Source organism: Ovis aries, chromosome 2 (assembly GCF_016772045.2).
Source record: "Ovis aries strain OAR_USU_Benz2616 breed Rambouillet chromosome 2, ARS-UI_Ramb_v3.0, whole genome shotgun sequence".
Taxonomy (NCBI): domain Eukaryota; kingdom Metazoa; phylum Chordata; class Mammalia; order Artiodactyla; family Bovidae; genus Ovis; species Ovis aries.
This window is the reverse complement of record NC_056055.1, coordinates 139,806,742-139,826,383: the sequence shown is the minus strand read 5'-3', so window position 1 is coordinate 139,826,383 and position 19,642 is coordinate 139,806,742. Positions and strand designations below refer to the sequence as shown.

Here is a 19,642-nt window from a genome sequence, read left to right as displayed (position 1 = left end):
GTCTAAGGAAAGAGGGAAAAGTGGCCCGGGTGGTCTCCTCGGAGAAGCCTCCCCACCTGCGGCAGGGGGAGCCTCGGGTAGGAGTGCAGGCGCGCGCCCGCGCGCCCACCCCGCTCCTGCCCGCAGCGCGGCCCCGCCACCCGTGAGTTCCCCCGCGTGGCCCCGCGCCCCAGCTGCGTGGGGGGCTGTTCGGTTGGAGGCGGGGAGCAGCCGGGGCACCAAAATAGGAGCCGCTTGTGGGCTGGAGCTGCGCTAGCAGGCAGCCGCCGCCGCGCCGCTTCCAAAGATGGTCAGAGGGTCCGGAGGCGCCCCCGCCCCCGCTCGCCGCTAGCCCGCAGGTCCGCACCGCGTCCCGGAGCCACTGCCGGAGGTAGGTGCGGAACGGACCCGCCGCCCGAGGCCAGCCGGCGGGGAGCGAGCGGGGCCGGACGCGGGCAGCGAGGCCACGCCGCCGTCCGAGCCCGCCTGCGGCAGCGGCGCGGAGACAATGGCCGCGCGGGCGGCGGGCCGGGCCGGGCGCGGGGCCGCCCGCGTCGCCCTCCCCACACCTGTGCCGCGGCCCGGGACAGAGGGACGCGGCACCCGGCCCAGTGCACGGCGCGCGGCGCCCTCGGAGCGAGTCCCCGCGCCGGCCCCCGGGCGGGGCGGTCCCCGGGCGGGAACGCCGGCTCCGGGCCCAGGCGCGCGGCGCGCGGAAACCCCTGCGGCAGTCCGCGGAGCTGGCGCGGGGATAGCGGGGCCGCCGTCCGGCCGCTTTCCTTTCTGTCCTTCCTTGAGCAGAAAGGCACAGGGTTTCCCTTTTCCGAGATTTCTTCTAATCAGTTACATTTCTATCATCCCTTTCCTGGCAATCGATGCGACTTGAAAGGAAGACGGAGCTCGGGGAAAAGGTTGAATTGGGGCCGGCCAAGGTCCAGCCTCGAGTGAGGTGATCTCTTGGACGCTTGGATCGTCAAATGTGAGCTCTCTCTAGGACCGCTAACTCGGGGCAGATTGAAGAGATTGGGTGAATGGGGTAGCAAATCAGTATCTCTTCTTGAGAGGACCACTGAACAATCCGGGGGCCTCATATCAGACTACGAGCTACCCTGAAATTAAATTGACTGTCATATAAATTATGAAATAGTCTATCCACGTTTTGCATTTGTGACTTAGACTGCTAAACTTAGTCTATCTAGTTTTGTATATTCGATGTTAATCAATCATTGTAATGACAGGAATATTGGGTGCTGATTATCTGGGATAATATACAAAATTGAAAACACGTTTGTTTCATGTTTATTGCAGCCATGGCGCTAAAAGGACAAGAAGATTATATTTACCTTTTCAAGGATACCACGCATCCAGTGGATTTTCTGGATGCATTCAGAACATTTTACTTGGATGGATTATTTACTGATATTACCCTTCAGTGTCCTTCAGGCATAATCTTCCGTTGTCACCGAGCTGTTTTAGCTGCTTGCAGCAATTATTTTAAGGCAATGTTCACAGCTGACATGAAAGAAAAATTTAAAAATAAAATAAAGATCTCTGGCATCCACCATGATATCTTGGAAGGCCTTGTAAATTATGCGTACACTTCCCAAATTGAGATAACTAAAAGAAATGTTCAAAGCCTGCTTGAAGCAGCTGATTTGCTACAGTTCCTTTCAGTGAAGAAAGCATGTGAGCAGTTTTTGGTAAGGCACTTGGATATTGATAATTGTATTGGAATGCACTCCTTTGCAGAATTTCATGTGTGTCCGGAACTAGAGAAAGAATCTCGAAGAATTCTGTGCTCAAGGTTTAAGGAAGTATGGCAACAAGAAGAATTTCTGGAAATCAGCCTTGAAAAGTTTCTCTTTATCTTGTCCAGAAAGAATCTCAGTGTTTGGAAAGAAGAAGCTGTCATAGAGCCAGTTATTAAGTGGACTGCTCATGATGTAGAAAATCGAATTGAATGCCTATATAATCTATTAAGCTATATCAACATAGATATAGATCCAGTGTATTTAAAAACAGCTTTAGGCCTTCAAAGAAGCTGCCTATTAACTGAAAATAAGATCCGATCTCTAATATACAATGCTTTGAATCCTATGCATAAAGAGATTTCTCAGCGATCCACAGCCACAATGTATATCATTGGAGGCTATTACTGGCACCCTTTATCAGAGGTACACATATGGGATCCTTTGACAAATGTTTGGATCCAAGGGGCAGAAATACCAGATTATACTAGGGAGAGTTATGGTGTTACATGTTTGGGACCCAATATTTATGTAACCGGAGGTTACAGAACTGATAACATTGAAGCTCTTGATACAGTGTGGATCTATAACAGTGAAGGTGATGAATGGACAGAAGGTTTGCCAATGCTCAATGCCAGGTATTACCACTGTGCAGTCACCTTGGGTGGCTGTGTCTATGCTTTAGGTGGTTACAGAAAAGGGGCTCCAGCAGAAGAGGCTGAGTTCTATGATCCATTGAAAGAGAAGTGGATTCCTATTGCAAACATGATTAAAGGTAAGTGCAGACCGTGTTTATTCTGTATTTTTTAGGTGTTTGAGATTAGACAAAGGGTCTTTCACAGATAACATTATAAAAAATTTATCACTTTGGAATGCTACCTTGGAGCTATAGTTGGATTATACAAATCAAGTAATGCTACCTAGAATGTTCTAAGTAAAAATAGAATATAGCAGTCCTCAACTTGACTGAGAGTTATTTGGTCAGAGTATGCTACCCAGGCTGGAAAAGAAATGTTATTTATATAAGAAAACAATCTAATTCATTGTACCTACTCTAGAGCCTCTTTTGAATCTACATCTTGCTTTCAGTCAAGAATTTATATTTAAATCAAAGGCTAAATGAAGAGAAAAGCTGGGTAGTTTTATTCATGTTTATTTATTATTATTATTATTACTTTGTTTGCTCTTGAAATCAAAGCTTTTTGAGTCTTGCTTTTAAATATTCACTTTTTTTTTTTTTCTCATTTGCTCGTCTGTCTTTTAAAAGGTCTTTCATTAAAACCTTGAAAGGTTTGGTCCCTGTAGGGTATAACAAATTACATTCTTTCAAAAACTAGAGGACACATAGCCTCTGCTCTTTGTGATTCCAGTCATATCTTAGAGGGTAGAGGAGAGGGGCAGATCCCCTGTCTCCTGCACGCGGCCCACACAGCCATGCACACAATTGGGTCTCAGTATTTGTCTGATAGGCACTGTATTTTTCGCTGTGTTTGGTACCAGATTAGCCTTGCTGTTGTTCCCTCCTACTGGAAGAAAAGTTAAGCTGTAATCTCATTTGTTTCATTACATATATTCATCGGTGCTGGGGAGTTGCACACAAACTGGTAGGTTGTAACTAAATTTGAGTCATTTTATCCCAGATGTTTCTTCCCAGGCCTTTCTGTTTCTTTTTTAATGCTAGCGAGGGTGTGGGAATCTGACCCGGTGTGATCCTTGGATGAGAACAGGAAGCCTGAGACACAAAATGGTCTTGTGACCAGGCACACTGCTTCTGAGGCCAAGCTGCCTGGGTCTAAATCTTAACCTCTCACTTACTTGCTGGTGAGCTTAGGCAAATGGTTTAATCTCCCTGTGCCCCAGTTTTGCCATCTGTACAATGGGGGTAACAACATTACATGGTTTAGGGTTTGAGAGGATTAGTTTAATTTATGCATGTGAATCACTTAGAGCAGTGACAGGCATAGAGTAAGCACTCAGTAAGGGTTAGGCATGATGGTCATGAACATTTTAAGATGCTTATTTATTTGGCGTGCTGGGTCGTAGTTGTGGCACGTGGAATCTTTGACCTTTATTGCAACATTGGGATCTAGTTGCCTGACCAAGGACTGAACCTGTGTCCCTGCACTGGGAACGCAGAGTCTTAACCACTGGACCACTAGGGAAGTCCTGTCATGACCATCCTTATAGAAGAACGTGTCAGCTTTGATAGGGCAGAAATATCTTTCATATTCAATTACAGCCTCTCTCCTGCATGCCCAAAGTTTCCGCAGTAGTTGGCAGCATGGGAGACGTGGCTTCAAGCTCAGTGCTGTTGCTGCTCTGGTTTTCACTCTGCCTGAGCTTGACTCCCCCATTTACTAATTCTCCTCCCTAGAGTGGCTCTAAATATCCTAACTCCTTTCCTATGAAAGAAACAAAGAAAGTTCAGATATTTTAGCAGCTGTTGTAAACCTAGCTATATTTCTGCTTCTGCTTCTTAATGATAAGATCACAGATTCAGTGGTTTTGTAGTTTAGAGTATATTTCTTTGAGGGTTGAAATGTATTACTTTATGAAATGTTGTTAAACCGTATTTGAAACCATGTTTCTGGAAAGAAAAATGCAGCAAGGGTGTCTATACCGTAAAGAAAGCCGCAAGTGTTCTCACCTTAGCCTTGAGTGGAATGGAAGACCCTCTTACACTGAAGTCCTCCCCTACCTCCTAGCTGGGTCTGAAATTCCAGAGTTTTATATATATATATTTTAAAATTTTTCTTTTTACTTTATTTTACTTTACTTCTTATTTTTACTTTACTTTACTTTATTTTACTTTATATTTTTTAACTTAAATTTTGATTCTTGATTATATCTGACCATCCCCGGGAAGGGTAACACTTTTGTCAGTCAGTTATGTGTACTTTTCGCAAGTGCTGGTTCTGATGGGTGGACTCATGCTGAACTTTAAGTTTCCCATTTGTCTCTAGAAAGAATAGCACTATGTTCCCCAACTTGTTTTATTTTGTAGTCATGAAGTGAACTAGCAGCTTTCCCCAGTCAGGAGCACCGAAATTGGGCAGAGTCAAATTTCAAATTCATTTCCTTTTTTAGTTTAGTCATGTACAGAGAAGAAATAAATACTTGACTGTTTAGGACTTCCCTGGCAGTCCAGCGGTTAAGACTCCAAGCTTCCAGTGCACGGGAAGTGGGTTCAGTACCTGGTGGGGGAAGTAAGATCCCATGTGGGACTCGGTACAGCCAAAAAGATTCATTAAAAACAAATACTTGGCTGTTTAGAAAATCCTAACTTTTTTCTCCTTCATCATAACTGCACTGCTTACAAACTCGCTTTTGTTTTGGAGTAGAAATGTACACAGAGATTGAACTGCACCTTGCACAGAATGGGCTACGTAAAATGTTGCTTAAAAGACTAACCTGGCGTTTTCAACTAAAATGAGCCTCCTCATCTTTCTCCCTTGGAGAAGGAAATGGCAACCCACGGCAGCACTCTTGCCTGGAAAATCCCATGGACGGAGGAGCCTGGTAGGCTACAGTCCATGGGGTCGCAAAGAGTTGGACACGACTGAGCACTTTCTTTTCACTTTTTTCTTCCTCGTGTCTTCTTCCCCTGATGAATCCACTTCCTCTTTATTTTTCTGTGGCATCGGTGTTTCCCAGTTTTTCTCAGGACCTCAGACTGAGTCTTAGACACAGTCAGTCTTTGAGGCCCATCTGTTCCTGTGTCTCTTACCTCGGTATCCTTCCCCCATACTCAAGGCCCAGTCTAAGTCAGACCCTCAGTACTTTGCACCTGGGCCAATACCTCTCTCTTTCTGACTCTTGCCCTTCTATTTCTGTAATCCCTCTCTTCCTGTGTTTAAAATGTCCTGCCGAATTAATTGTATGTTTCTTAGTCAGGCATGAGGATCTTTTGCCGTGTCAGCTTCAATTTACCACGTCAGCTTTAATTCCCACACGACAGCACCAGAGTGCCACCTACCTGCTCAAGTGCTGGGAATCAATCCGGGCTACATGACATTGCCCAATGAGTCTTTATGTTCCCCTTTCCCTCCTCTTCAGATGGCTTTCTCTTACCTCTACCTGCCAAAGGCTATCTACCAAGGCCCAGGTCAAATTCTGCCGTGATTCCCCTAGACAAAGCAATGTCTCCTTGCTCTGAACACTCACAGGAGTTCTCTACCCTGCATTCTAATTATTTGTATTAATGTCTCACCTCTCCCTTAAAAAAAAAAAAAAACTGAGGAAGCCTTAAAAAAATTTTTTTTCTATCCTTCATACCTCCTAGGATAATGCTTTGTGTCTAATGTCCATATTAACAAAAGCAATAATAAACTTAGTCCAATATTCATTGCAAAACCAAAAGACCGATCTGAAGATGTGATTGTAATTTAACACACAGGCGTGGGAAATGCTACTGCTTGTGTCTTACATGAAGTTATCTACGTCATTGGCGGCCACTGCGGATACAGAGGCAGCTGCACCTATGACAAGGTCCAGAGCTACAATTCAGATATCAATGAATGGAGCCTCATCACCTCCAGCCCACATCCAGGTAACAAATTACTATCTCAAATAGCACATGTTGTGATGCTGCTTATCAGCATAAAAGATGGCTAAGAATATGCTGGAAGTAGATGGGGGAGCCTGGTGGGCTGCAGTCCATGGGGTCGCCGGGAGTCGGACCTGACTGAGTGACTTCGCTTTCACTTTTCACTTTCATGCATTGGAGAAGGAAATGGCCACCCACTCCGGTGTTCCTGCCTGGAGAATTCCAGGGACTGGGGAGCCTGGTGGGCTGCTGTCTGTGGGGTCGCACAGAGTTGGACATGACTGAAGTGACTTAGCAGCAGCAGCAGCAGCAGACAGTGCTAAATTTATAGTAGACTACACTTGGGTATCATAAAAAGGCCCCAAATAGTCACATGTTCATCTGACAACAATCACAATTAACTTATTCCAATTCGAGGACATCTACAGATACTTTCCCTGATGTCTTTACATGACAAATATTTTAAGCCTGTGTGGTTAAAAGTATTAGTTCTTTAAAAAATTTTTTTAACAAAGCTTCTTTTCTTCCGTTTCCTATTCCTTAGTTGCATGCTTTTTTTCATTTACTACATGTGTTACAGAAAACAGAATTTTTATGGACAGGTAAAAACACTAGTCTGTCAAATAGTTGGAAAGGATATTTGTTAATTCCTTTTAAGAGATGATTTTTTTATTTTAAAAGAAGCATGTCCTTTCTGGGTTTCAATAGGTGTGAAGCACTTACTCCTGTGATGTGCAGGGCTCTCTGTTGGCCTTAACAGTCATCCCAGGATCTTGTCTGCCCACAAGGAATGGCCTGCCTTCTGTGGTGTCCTTTGTTCTTTGGCTTGTCTCTTTGGGTAAGGCTCAGGGGAAAGCATAAACTTGTTACAGTTATACCATCTGGTTAAGATTCTTTTCATTAGGAAAGTTTCATGTCACCGTATCACTATTACTACTTTGAATCATTTTCCATATGGCATCAGGCTGCTATGTCAGTCACTGGAGAGCATAATCAAAATTCACAAGCTTGACCCATCTGAGAATAATAGTAATAGCTAACATTCTTGAGCACTTTCCATAGGTCAAGTACTGCCTAAGCACTTGGCATGAAATACTACCTTAAATTCTAACTACAACCCTGTGAGTTGGTATTGTTTACCCGTTTTACATATTTGAAAATGGAGGCTTAGAAGGGGTAAGCAGCTTTGCCAAGGTCATGGTTTGGAAGTGGTGGGTCAAGATTCAAAGTCAGGAAGTTTGAGCGCATTAACCTGTGGCATAACCAGTAAGCGGTCTGCCTCTCTGGAAGGGAGCAAGCTCTCCTGCTCTTAACCAATGCAGCTAGTTCGACCGTGCGGCGCCTCACAGTTCAGGGCGAGCACACCTGAATCTGGGGCTGTGTCTCCATGTGCAGGGGGACTTTCGCAACAATCAGCCAGACGCTGTCCTGGCTCTTGAAGACATCACGGAGGTGGTGATCCATCTCCTAGTAGTTCAGATATATTATCCTAGAATCCGCACAACTTTCTGTGACAACTAGTGAAATTATAGAGAATAACATCATATTGAATACAGGCATGCCTTGTTTTTGTGTGCTTGGCAGATACTGCATTTTGTACACATTGAAGGTCTGTGGCAACCCTGCCTTGGGAATTCTGTCAGTGGCATTTTCCCAGCAGCCTTTGCTCACTGTGTCCTGTCACATTTTGGTAATTCTCGCAATGTTTTTAAACTTTTTTGTAATTATTATATTTGTTCTGGTGATCTTTAATATTCTATTCTAATTGAATTGGCATTTTTAGCAATAAAATATTAAAAAATTAACATACATTTATTATTTTTCTAGATATAAAACATTATGCTATTGCATGCTTAATAGACTACAGTATAGTGTAACCATAATTTTTTATGCCCTGGGAAACCAAAAAATACATGTGGACCCTTTATTGCGATGCTCACTTTATTACTATGTTCTGACTGAACTTCAGTTTCTTCAAGGTATGCCTGTAATAGCTAAGTTTAGATGCTTTACCCTCTGTGCCACCAGGGAAGCCCAAGTATGTGCCAGGGACTAACTTTTCTGGTACTTTCACATGTATTAATCCAGTGAAAGTGTTAATCACTGAGTCATGTCCCACTCTTTGCAAACCCATGGACTGTAGCCCTTCAAGCTCCTCTGTCCATGGGAGTCTCCAGGCAAGAATACTGGAGTGGGTTGCCATGCCCTCTCCAGGGGATCTTCCCAACACAGGGCTTAAACCCAGGTCTCCTGCATTGCAGGCAGATTCTTTACCATCTGAGCCACAGCAGTCCTGTGAACTAGATACTACTACTGTTTTATAGGTCACTGAGGCACACAGACAGTGAATAGGTTGCCCATGGTCAGCTAGCTCAGGCTGTTGTGAGTTTCAGATCCAGGCAGCCTGGTTGGGAGCCCATGCTCTGCACAACTACACTGTTACTTCATTTGATCCTCATGTTAACCTTATAAGTTAGATATTATTCTGACTTACCTTTACAAAGAAAATCCAACATATGAAAAGTCAGATCAACAAATCAGAGGGCAGTTGTCTAAATTAGAAGCTTAATTTATATTTCATAAAGGGATTCCTTTAAAAATAAATCTTCCATAACACACTTAAACTGGTTATGGCTTGTTGACTGATGGAGAGCCACTCCAGGTGGCTTAGTAAGACTTAAGCTAAAGGATGTAAAGCCATGGCAAATTGAAAAATCAGTCAGAAATGAATATTAAATTACAGTATCAATCCCTGGGAAATAGAATTCCACATGGAGCATTTTAGCCCATGTTGAACATAAAATGAGAAATGAAGATATCATATTATCACCTATGTTGTATATCTTCTGTTTGGTTCTCACAGTGTTCAAAATATTTTTTAACTGGCTTGTTATCAATATTTAAAATTTAGGAGATTTCAAATAAAAATCATTATTTCTGGCCTTTAGGAAAATTGCAAGATCTGTCAACCTTGGATCATATTCCTTCCTGGCAGCAATCACTGGGGCCAGGTAGTGGCTATTCCCTTCAGATGAGGCTTCCATTTCACCACAGTCTATTCCATGCTTATCACATCATAGACCTTGCCGGGGTGGGGGGGCTGCTGTATTTCTTACCCCTAGCCTGCTTCATTCGGCTAACCTGTTATCTCCTTGGCCCTGGGAAGCATTTGGATCTACATCCTCTGAATTATAGCAACTCATGCTTCCTATGGGGCTTCCCAGGTGGCTCAGTGGTAAAGAATCTGCCTGCCAATGTAGGAGACGCAGTTTGATCCCTGGGTTGGGCAGATCTCCAGGAAAAGGAAATGGCAACCCACCCCAGTATTCTTGACTGGGAAATCTCATGGACAGAGGAGGACTATGGGGTCACAAAATAGTCAGACGTTGATTTAGTAACTGAACAACAACAACATGCTTCCTATACATTTTAGGAGTACCTCCTGAGGACTGTAAAATGCCAGTCATGAGTCTACCTAATAGATATGTAGCTTAGACTGCAACTAAATGACTGTTATTATTTTTAAAAGGTAATATAAATGTTATCTTTTTTCTTAATGCTTTTAAGTGTGATTGCTTTGTATAGTTGAAAGACAGGGGAGTATAATTCCATCAAATTCAAGATAACATTCCCTGGTGGCTCAGAGGATAAAGCGTCTGCCTGCAATGCAGGAGACCCAGGTTCGATCCCTGGGTTGGGAAGATCCCCTGGAGAAGGAAATGGCAACCCACTCCAGTATTCTTGCCTGGAGAATCCCATGGGCAGAGGAGCCTGAGCAGGCTACAGTCCACAGGGTCACAAAGAGTTGGACATGACTGAGTGACTTCACTTCACTTCACTTCACTACCTTCGGAAAGATACCATTCTATTGATAGTTATTACATGAGATATTAAAGATGATTGATTTTACTGCCACAGAAAGTCAGAATATAGTAGTAAATACACATACGTAACAGGAACACAAGACAATCTTACAAATGGGTGCTATTGAGATTGAGGGTAGAGAGAGCGTCAGTCTGGTTAAGGGGAATCTGACAATCTTAGAAGGCTTCCAGGAGTAGGTTGTTACGAGTTAGGCTTTCTGGCAGAAAGTTAGCCAATGAAGGAATGCTGACGGGAAAATTCCAGATTTACTCCGGTTCTTGGGAGTAGAAGTGTGCGTGAGGTGCAAGAGGGAAGAGTGAGAGACTGAGTGACAAAGTTCATTTGAAAATCATGTCCCGGAGGGCTTTGAGTGGCCTCCGTAAACTTTAAAAATAGAGAACTGCCAAAGTTTCGGAGCAAGAGAAGGCTGCACTGTCAGTTTTAGTTTTAAGAAAAGAGTTCCTTTGAGAGTAGACTGGGAGAAAGATGTCAGGGAGGCCTACTAAAGCTATAATAGGCCAGGGAGAAATACTGAGAGCCTGCAGTGGAGTAGAAAGTAGGAGTGGAAAACAGGCAGGTGTGAGGAATAGTACAGGTTCACCACTGATTGAATGGTAGTGATCACCTCCCTTGGGCGATTGGACATTGGAGATAAGGGCAAGACTGTCTGGTTCATTGACTGGCAGCACTGAAGTAGCAACCAATGGGAGGGGAGAAGTGGAGGGATGACAAGCTCAGTTTTGAGTGAAATGTCAAGAACTAGTTACTCAGACAGTAAAGAATCTGCCTGCAGTGCAGATCAAGGTTCAATCCCTGGGTTGGGAAGATCCCCTGGAGAAGGGAATGGCAACCCACTCCAGTACTCTTGCCTGAAGAACTCCATGGACAGAGGAGCCTGCTGGGCTACAGTCCATGGGGTTGCAAAGAGTTGGGCACGACTGGACAACTAACACAACTTAGAAGAGCTGTCCAGAAAGCAATGAGAAGTGTGGTTCTGCAGTAGGAGGAAGAATGTGGGTAAATACAGAGACCTGGGCATTGTTTGCTTAGAGATGATGGCCAGGTGTGGAGGTAAATAAGATGCCTTGGGAGGTTGGGACTAACAACACATAAATGAGCAGAATCTTGAGAAACAGCATTAGTTAAAGGGTGAGCTGAGAAAGAAAGAAGAATGTGTGAAGAACCCAGGAGAAGCAGTAAGTGATAGGGAAGAAAAATCCGTGGAGAGCTGTGTCCAGTGGGGAGAATGTTCTCTCTTGGCTCTGCCGGTTATTTACTTGTCTAATCTTGGGCAGCAGCTTAAGCTCTTGGGTCTTACTTTCCAGCAAAATAAGGAAGTTAGATTAGATAAGCTTTACAGTTCTTTTCAGTGAGAAAAAAATCTTAAGTAAAATTTTTAAAGCATTTTTTTAAAGTGGATATTGAATACCTGAAAATATTATGGTTGTTTCTGAATGCCTGCATGGCTTTGTTCCGATCACTCTTGTAAAACTGAATAGCGACTGCCATGTTTTTATAGTGAACATTTATGTGTAAACTCTGAGCTATTTTCATACTGGGTTTGAAATTGCTCATTCATTCGTTTGTCCAACAGATATTTGCTGAGTGCTTTCTAATGCTGTGTATAGTGCTAGGAGCTCAATAAACAAGATACAGTACCTTAGCCTCAGTAGCTTCATAGAGTAACCAATAAGAAAAAAGTCAGTTACAGCTGAGCAGGTTTCCACCAACTATAATAGAACATTATGTTGCATTTGGGTAATAGGAATAAATACCAGGAATCCCTTTATTTTTATACTTTTTAAAAACTGAGATGTAGTTTATGTACAATATAAGTTCTAGATGTACAACAGTGATTTATAATTAAAACATTTTTATATTCTATAGTTATTATAAAATATTGGCTGTATCCCCTGTGTTTTACAATATATCCTTCTAGTTATTTATTTTATACATAATAGTTGATACTTTCTTAGTCTCCCGCCCCATCTTGCTCCTCCCCCATTCCCTTTCCCCACTGGTAGCCACCAGTTTGTTCTCTAGTCTGTGAGTCTAGCTCTTTCTTGTTGTAGTCACTAGCTTGTTTTATAGTTTAGACTCCACATGTAAGTGATTCGTGCAATGTTGGTCTTTCTCTGTCTGCCTTGTTTCACTTAGCATAATATTCTCCACGTGTGCTAAGTTGCTTCGGTCCTATCTGACTCTTTGGGACCCTATGGACCATAGCCCACCAGGCTCCTCTGTCCAAGGGATTCTCCAGGCAAGAATACTGGTGTGAGTTGCCATACCCGCCTCCAGGGGATCTTCCCAACTCAGGGATTGAACCTGCGTCTCTTACATTTACCTGCATTGGCAGGAGAGTTCTTTACTGTTAGTGCTACCTGGGAAACCCTAATACTTTCCAAATCCATCCATTGTTGCCAATGGCAAAATTTCATTCTTTTTTATTGTGGAATAGTATTCCTTTATATATATATATATATGTATGTATATATATATATATACACACACACACACACACACACATCATATCTTTATCTGTTCATCATTGTGTTTTTTGCTTTGTCATTTTAAAAATGTTTATTTGTTCATTTTTATTGAAGTTTAATTGATTTACAATATTGTGTTAGTTTCAGGTATACAGCACAGTGAACCAGTTATATACATGTGTGTCTCCACTCTCATTTAGATTCTTTCCCCACGTAGACCATTCACAGAGTATTGAGTAGAGTTACCTGTGCTATCCAATAAGTTCCTGTTGTTCACCTGTTTTATATATGGTAGTATGTATATGTTCATCCCCAAACTCTTACTTATCTCCCCACTACACTACCCACTTTGGTAACCATAGTGTGTTTTCTATGTCTGTGAATCTATTTCTATTTTGTAAATGAGTTCATTTGTATCATTTTTTTAGATTCTACGTGTAAGTGATATCACATGGTATTTGTCTTTGTCTACTTTCCTTCACTTAATATGATTATCTCTAGATCTACCTATGTTCCATTATTTTATTCCTTTTTATGGCTGAGTAATATTCTGTTGTATAAATATATCACATCTTTATCCATTCATGTCTCCATAGACATTAAGTTGCTTCTATGTCTTGGCTATTGTAAACAGTGCTACAATGAACATTGGGGTGCATGTATCTTTTCAAATCATGGTTTTCTCCAGATGTATGCTTAGGAATGGGATTTCTGGAAGATATGGTAGTTCTATGATTAGTTTTTTAAGGACCCTCCGTACTGTTTTCCCTACTGGCTATTCCAGTTTGCATTCCCACCAACAATATAGGAAGGTTCTATTTTTTCCACATCTTCATCAGCATTTATTGTTTATAGATTTTTTGATCATAGCTATTCTGACCAGTGTGAGATAATACTGCATTGTGGTTTTGATTTGCATGTCTCTAATAATTGGTGATAATGAACATCTTTTCATATGCTTTTTAGCCATATGTCTTCTTTGGAGAAATGTCTGTTTAGATCTTCTGCCCATTTTTTGATTGGGTTGTTTGTTTGATATTGAGTCACATGAGCTCTTTGTGTATTTTGGAGATTAATCTTTTGTCAGTTGCTTCATTTGCATATACTTTCTCCTGAGGGTTCTGAGGGTTGTCTTTTCAATTTGTTTATGCTTCCTTTGCTGTGCAAAAGCTTTTAAGTTTAGTTAGGTCCCATTTGTTTATTTTTGTTTTTGTTTTCATTACTCTAAGTGGTTGCAAAGAGTTGGACATGACTGAGCGACTGAACTGAACTCTTTAAGTGGTGGATTGAAAAAGATCTTGATGCAATTTATGTTAAAGAGTGTTCTGCTTATGTTTTAAGAGTTTTATAGTAAATAGCCTTACATTTAAGTCTTTACTGTATTTTGAGTTTATTTTTGTATATGGTGTGAGCCAACCTTCTGATTTCATTCTTTTCCATGTAGCTGTCCAGTTTTCCCAGCACACCACTTACTGAAGAGACTTTTTTTTTTCTCCATTGTATATTCTTGCCTCCTTTGTTGTAGAGTAATTGCTCATAAGGATACAGGATTAACATATAGAAATCTATTGCATTTCTATACACTAACAATGAAAGAGAAATTAAATAAACAGTCTCATTTACCATTGCATCAAAAAATAAAATAAAATGGCTGGGAATAAACCTGCCTAAGAGGTAAAGACCTGTGCTCAGAAAACGGAAGCACTGATGAAAACAATTGAAGATGATGCAAACAGATGGAAAGATATACTGTGTTCATGGATTGGAAGAATTAATATTGTTAAGATGACCACATTTATCCTGAGGCAATCTACAGATTCAGGGCAATCCCTATCAAAACACCAAGGGTATTTTTCATAGAACTAGAATAAATAATGTTAAAATTTGTATGGAAAAACAGAAGACCCTGAATAGCCAAAGCACTCTTGAAAAAGAACAGAGTTGGAGGAATCAGTGACTTCAGTCTATACTACAAAACTGCATTAATCAAAAGAGTATGGTACTGGCACAAAAACAGATACATACATCAATGACTCAGAATAGAGAGCCCAGGAGTCACTTTATTTTGGACATTTTTGTTGCTATGGAAAGATTGAGAGTCTTCTTTAACCTTAGTCACAAAATGATGATTTTTTTTTGGCAAGATCTGAATAATTTAAAAATAGCCTACTAAGCTCACTGTTGAATCATTTATACCAACTGATAAAATTTTTGTATCATCATTAATTTTCACAGTAACCATTTAACAGAATGACTCATAATGTATAAAAATAATATGTCACAAGTACTCAAAAACTAATTAAATCCTATAAAAATTCTACATTTATTTAACTGAAAAGGAATAAATGGATTTTCAGAGGTGGGAGAATTCTTGGATGTCAGACACTGGAGAACACCAGCATATGGACTCAAAGCAGAAAGACCAATCTTCTCAGACTTTTCCTTATGCTTTGAAGCCTAAATAGCAACAGCTTTACTGATAAGAACCTGTCTTCCCTACTTACAGGGGAAATCAAAAAATGATTGTGCGTTCTTTCTTTCTAAAGAAGGCCTTATAAGTTTTTTTTCCATGAAGTATTGGGAGTGCATATTTGGGCACAGAGGGTACAAGGTACAATTCATTCATTGATCCAACAAGCGTTTACTGAGTCCTTACAAGGTGCCAGACATTTGCCATCCTCCAAATAGGATGGAGCACTGGGCAGGACACAGTTCCTGCACTGCTGGAAGGAAGAGAGAGACTGTAAACAGGAACCACATCAGATCGTGAGACATACTACAGAGAGAATTAGAGTAGGGTGATGTGGTAGAGACAGCTGACTGGTTCCTGCAGGTTGGATGACAGGAGAAAGCCCAGTGAGGAGTTGACAGTAAGATGAGAACTGAATGACGAGAAGCAGGCAGCTATGCAAAGAAAAGACTTCCAGACAGAAGAAACAGCTCAGCAGTGGAAAGCTAACTCTTCATTTGTTTGCTATAATATTCATCCCACTGAAAACTCCTGCTCTTCCTTCAGGTCTGTAGTTGACATTCCACAGAATGAACTCCCAGGCTGGGAGAGATGTGAGCACTAAGGGCTGGGATGTTAGAAACAGGGCTGGGAAACTAGCGTCAGGCAAGCGAGACACCTGAGGCACAAAATGGAAGGAGTCACTCGGAGAGGAAGCACCTCGTCATGGTTTGTGCTCTAGGCACATCACTTGCCTCATCCTAGACACAGCCCTGGAAGAATGGAGAGGAAGTGAGGTTGCCAGAGATCCCAGGGCCTTGAATAGCCACCAGGTTTGAATATGGAGGGGGACATAAAATGGAAGAAATTAAAACAGCCTGGAAGGCTCAGCCCCAAGAAGTGGACTCCCAGCTCCATGAGACAGACTTCACACAGCAGCCCTCTGCCTTTGAGGACCTTCCGCAGCTTCTCAAGGTCACAGATTGTAGTTCCCTTAGCAAGCTGGCTTGTGTTTCTCTAACTTCTTGTGGCCTTAACTTAACCAGCAGTATGAGAGAGGCAAGCATCTGTGGCAGCACGTACCAGTTGAGGGTTAGCTGCTAAGGCCCGAAGGATCCTACACCAGTTACCTAGGACATGTTCATGGCAGAGGGACTCTGCTGCTACACCTTTTACTCACAGGCATAGAGAAAAGGTGCCTGTGCTGGGAAGTTCCCAGAAGGGTAGTGGTCTGAGGATGAGTTCTTCCCAGCACCCTGAGAAGCCAGTTTAAGGATAATCTGAAAGACAGTGGCAGGAACTAGTTATCTGAACCTGATGACTGGGAGTGGATTTTAAGGGTCCGTGTTGCAGTAGTGTGTGCTGGAATCAAAATGTCACCACTACTCTATTTTTGTAAGCCAACTTGTAAAGCATTATTACATCACTACCCTGAGGCATCTCTTCTGTTTACCCTAATAAAAATGTGCTTTCTTTTTTCTTTTTAATAGAATATGGATTGTGTTCAGTCCCATTTGAAAATAAGCTCTATCTAGTTGGTGGACAAACTACAATCGCAGAATGCTATGACCCTGAACAGAATGAGTGGAGAGAGATCGCGCCCATGATGGAAAGGAGGATGGAGTGTGGTGCCGTCATCATGAATGGATGCATTTACGTCACTGGGGGCTATTCCTACTCAAAGGGGACGTATCTTCAGAGCATTGAGAAATATGATCCAGATCTTAATAAGTGGGAAATTGTGGGTAATCTTCCAAGTGCCATGAGGTCCCATGGGTGTGTTTGTGTGTATAATGTCTGATCAAGTCCAAAGAAATGACCAAGTAGTCACTGTTTCATGGTGTAGTAAGAAAAGAATGTAGGGTTTGGAGTCTCTTACTTGTTACTGTGGCCTGGCACATAATAGGTAAATTCTTATTCCTAACCCCCACTCTACACCTCAACCTAGTGATTAATGGTCAAGAAAAATCTTTTGTATATTTACAGTTGAATAAATCAATGGAGTCAACACCTATAATCTTTGCTCATCAAAGGTGATTTGGAATGCTGGACACTTGGTCAAAGGTGAAATGCCTTTGTAGCAAATTTTTTCTCCTGGTAGCAGCAACACTGGGTTTAGGTCAAAATCATTCTGTGGATTGAGGTGTCTCTTACAATCCTGTAATGTAATAGTGTACATTGTTTCCACTTAGCTAGCAAGGAATTTGAAATACAAGGAGGAATATTCTCTACCTCTACAAAATCAACACTTAAGCTTTTTTTTCACCTTTAGAATTATTTAGAATGGAATTAAGTTTAGTGTTTTTCTTTCATAGTATGTATTATTTATTGTTATGATTATTTACTGACAACAGAGATATACAAGATACTGTGCAGAAGATTATTACTATTCATAGAGTTTATAAACTAAAAGAATGGAAAATACAAAAAACTGCAGAGAAAGTAGTTGAATATCTGCTGATCCTAAGAACTATTTTTAATTTTCAGCTTTGATGTAAATTGCTAGTTTAGGTATCTTTAATTTAAACATGTTAGAAAATGCTCTTTGTTCATAAGTATAGATATGTGTTTGCATATGAAATTGAACTTTGAGCTGGAAAGCTTGTAGAACATTGTAATATAGTAGAAAATACATTAATGAAAAGAAATTTGAATTCATTTTCCACTACCTAGATTTTGTGAACTGGACTGAGTCACTTAACCCACTGTCAGTTAGAGCTTCCCTTCCCAGGCACACTGGTACTTTGGGTGACAGAGGTGCCTAGACATGGATCCCACATCTCTTGGGGTTGCCTGAGGTGGTCTGGGTGGCTGCAGCTTCTGGGCTAGAAGCATCTTTGTCCATTTTCTCCATCGTACCCACCATATCACTTTCCAAGTGTGCCATAACTTGAGAAAAGTTTGGAAGGAAGCATTGCTTAACTCATCTAAACTCAGTAAAATCTGTTAGATCATCTACCCACACTCATCATTTTTTAAGAGGCAATAATTATTTTTAACCTTAAATATGTAACTGTAAAACTACCTAATTCTTCTGACTTATTTTTAAATTTTAGAAGGAACCTGTTTAATGTATTCATTTCAAAAGGCATTTAAAAAAGATATAACCCTTTGGGAATAAATATGGTACTACATAGAAAGGGCCATAATAATGACCATATCTTTTCCTCATAAATTTTACTCCTTGATATTGTAACCTAAAGCATAACAAACAAACAGAAAGATAAATGCATGAGGCTGCTTATGTCTGCATTATTTTCAATAACAAAAAATTGGAAATAATCTAAATGTCAAAGAAGAAAGTTGGGTTAATAAAAAGAGTGAAGTCTTATACTGCCATTAAAATAATTGTTCAGAATACTGTGTAGAAACGTGGACATGTCTGTGATATGGTAAGCAAAGTAAACAATATAAAATGATATGTACACTATCATGACTATAAAATCTTCATGCATGTGGAAAGTAATATGCAGAACTGAAATTCAGTGTGTTACTGTAGGGGATATGGAATGATTTTTAAATTATTTAAATACTTTTCTTTAATATTACTTTGTATTTTCAATAAAAACAAATAAATCACTGTATATATGGTAAAGCTGCTTGAATTGGGGCCAGTTGAATTGAAGAACAGTTAAGCTTCTGAATTAATGAAACAACTAAATTATAGACTATTTCATCCTATAACTGAATTATAGACAATTTTATTGCCTTTAAGAATATCTGCATTTAATGCTGAACCAATATTTTTTTAATCCAGTAGTACTTTAGAGAGCTCTTTTATGAACAGATGAGAACAGTTAGGATCATCTTTACCTCCTTTTCAGCTTGTCCAGATCTTATAAAATCCTGACTTAAGCCTAACCACTGGAAATTCTTTCCTAACTGTTTCAGCCACAGTACAACTCCCATTGTTACATTTAAAGAATTTAACATTTATATGTGCATATTATGTCTCTTGGCTAATTTTGAGATCATGAATCCCATCTTAGTCTTCTCAGGGTCTAACATTTCTGAAGGATGATGGTATCAGTTTTACAGAAAAGTATCTGGAGGTGCGTGAAGGATCTTGAAAAATAGTTTGTGATCTGAGATGTTTTATTTCCAGCTCCTGTTTTCTGCAAAATTTCTTTTTTTTTTTTTTTGCTCTTGATATATGTACCAAGAACGGATTAAGAAAGATAAACATTTCAGCTGGAATGGTTCCAAGTTCCAAATCACTGTTGTATGACTGAGAAATATTTTATTGTAATTAAATGTAAGCCATTGCTTTTGAGGGGGCGGCAAACACTATTTTACAAAATAATTAAAGTTGTGGAGATGATTTTAAGTATGACTTAATTAAGACTCTAATTATCAAAATTTTGAAAGTTGCTGTTTCTCACAAATCTTATTTTTAAACTGCAAGTGAAATAGGATCAAGATCTAGGCTACTTGCTTAAGGGCACATTAACCTTTATTTTCACATGCATGAAAAACTTTTTAAGGTCTCTTCATCTATAAGTTCCCCAGCTAGCTCTTCTTTCTTTATTTTTATTTATTTATTTTTAAAAACTTTTTATTTTTACTT

General features: G+C 40.7%; 1 protein-coding gene and 1 non-coding gene across 4 annotated transcripts; both read left to right on the top strand.

Moving 5' to 3' along the window:
• Positions 1–225: 225 nt before the first annotated feature.
• Positions 226–19,402, top strand: KLHL23 (kelch like family member 23). 3 transcript variants are annotated; one of them, XM_042243749.2, is made up of 5 exons: positions 226–370; positions 869–958; positions 1,288–2,502; positions 6,124–6,276; positions 16,566–19,402. In XM_042243749.2, exons 3-5 carry the CDS (start codon positions 1,290–1,292, stop codon positions 16,874–16,876), a joined length of 1,677 nt encoding a protein of 558 aa, XP_042099683.1. In that variant the 5' UTR covers positions 226–370; positions 869–958; positions 1,288–1,289; the 3' UTR covers positions 16,877–19,402. The 3 variants fall into 3 exon arrangements, with proteins under 3 accessions (XP_042099683.1, XP_014948857.2, XP_011989737.1); XM_015093371.4 differs by lacking the exon at positions 869–958; XM_012134347.5 differs by lacking the exon at positions 226–370 and having other exon boundaries at positions 706–958.
• On the top strand, positions 9,903–9,974 carry TRNAC-GCA (transfer RNA cysteine (anticodon GCA)). The gene has a single exon. It is a non-coding gene; the product is annotated as a tRNA-Cys (tRNA).
• Positions 19,403–19,642: the final 240 nt, after the last annotated feature.

Excerpts from the sequence above, each read along its gene's own strand:
- KLHL23 (XM_015093371.4), top strand. The coding sequence starts at position 1,290 with ATGGCGCTAAAAGGACAAGAAGATTATATTTACCTTTTCAAGGATACC. Across the intron at positions 2,503-6,123 it reads TATTGCAAACATGATTAAAG|GCGTGGGAAATGCTACTGCT; the intron begins GTAAGTGCAGAC and ends TTTAACACACAG. Across the intron at positions 6,277-16,565 it reads CACCTCCAGCCCACATCCAG|AATATGGATTGTGTTCAGTC; the intron begins GTAACAAATTAC and ends TCTTTTTAATAG.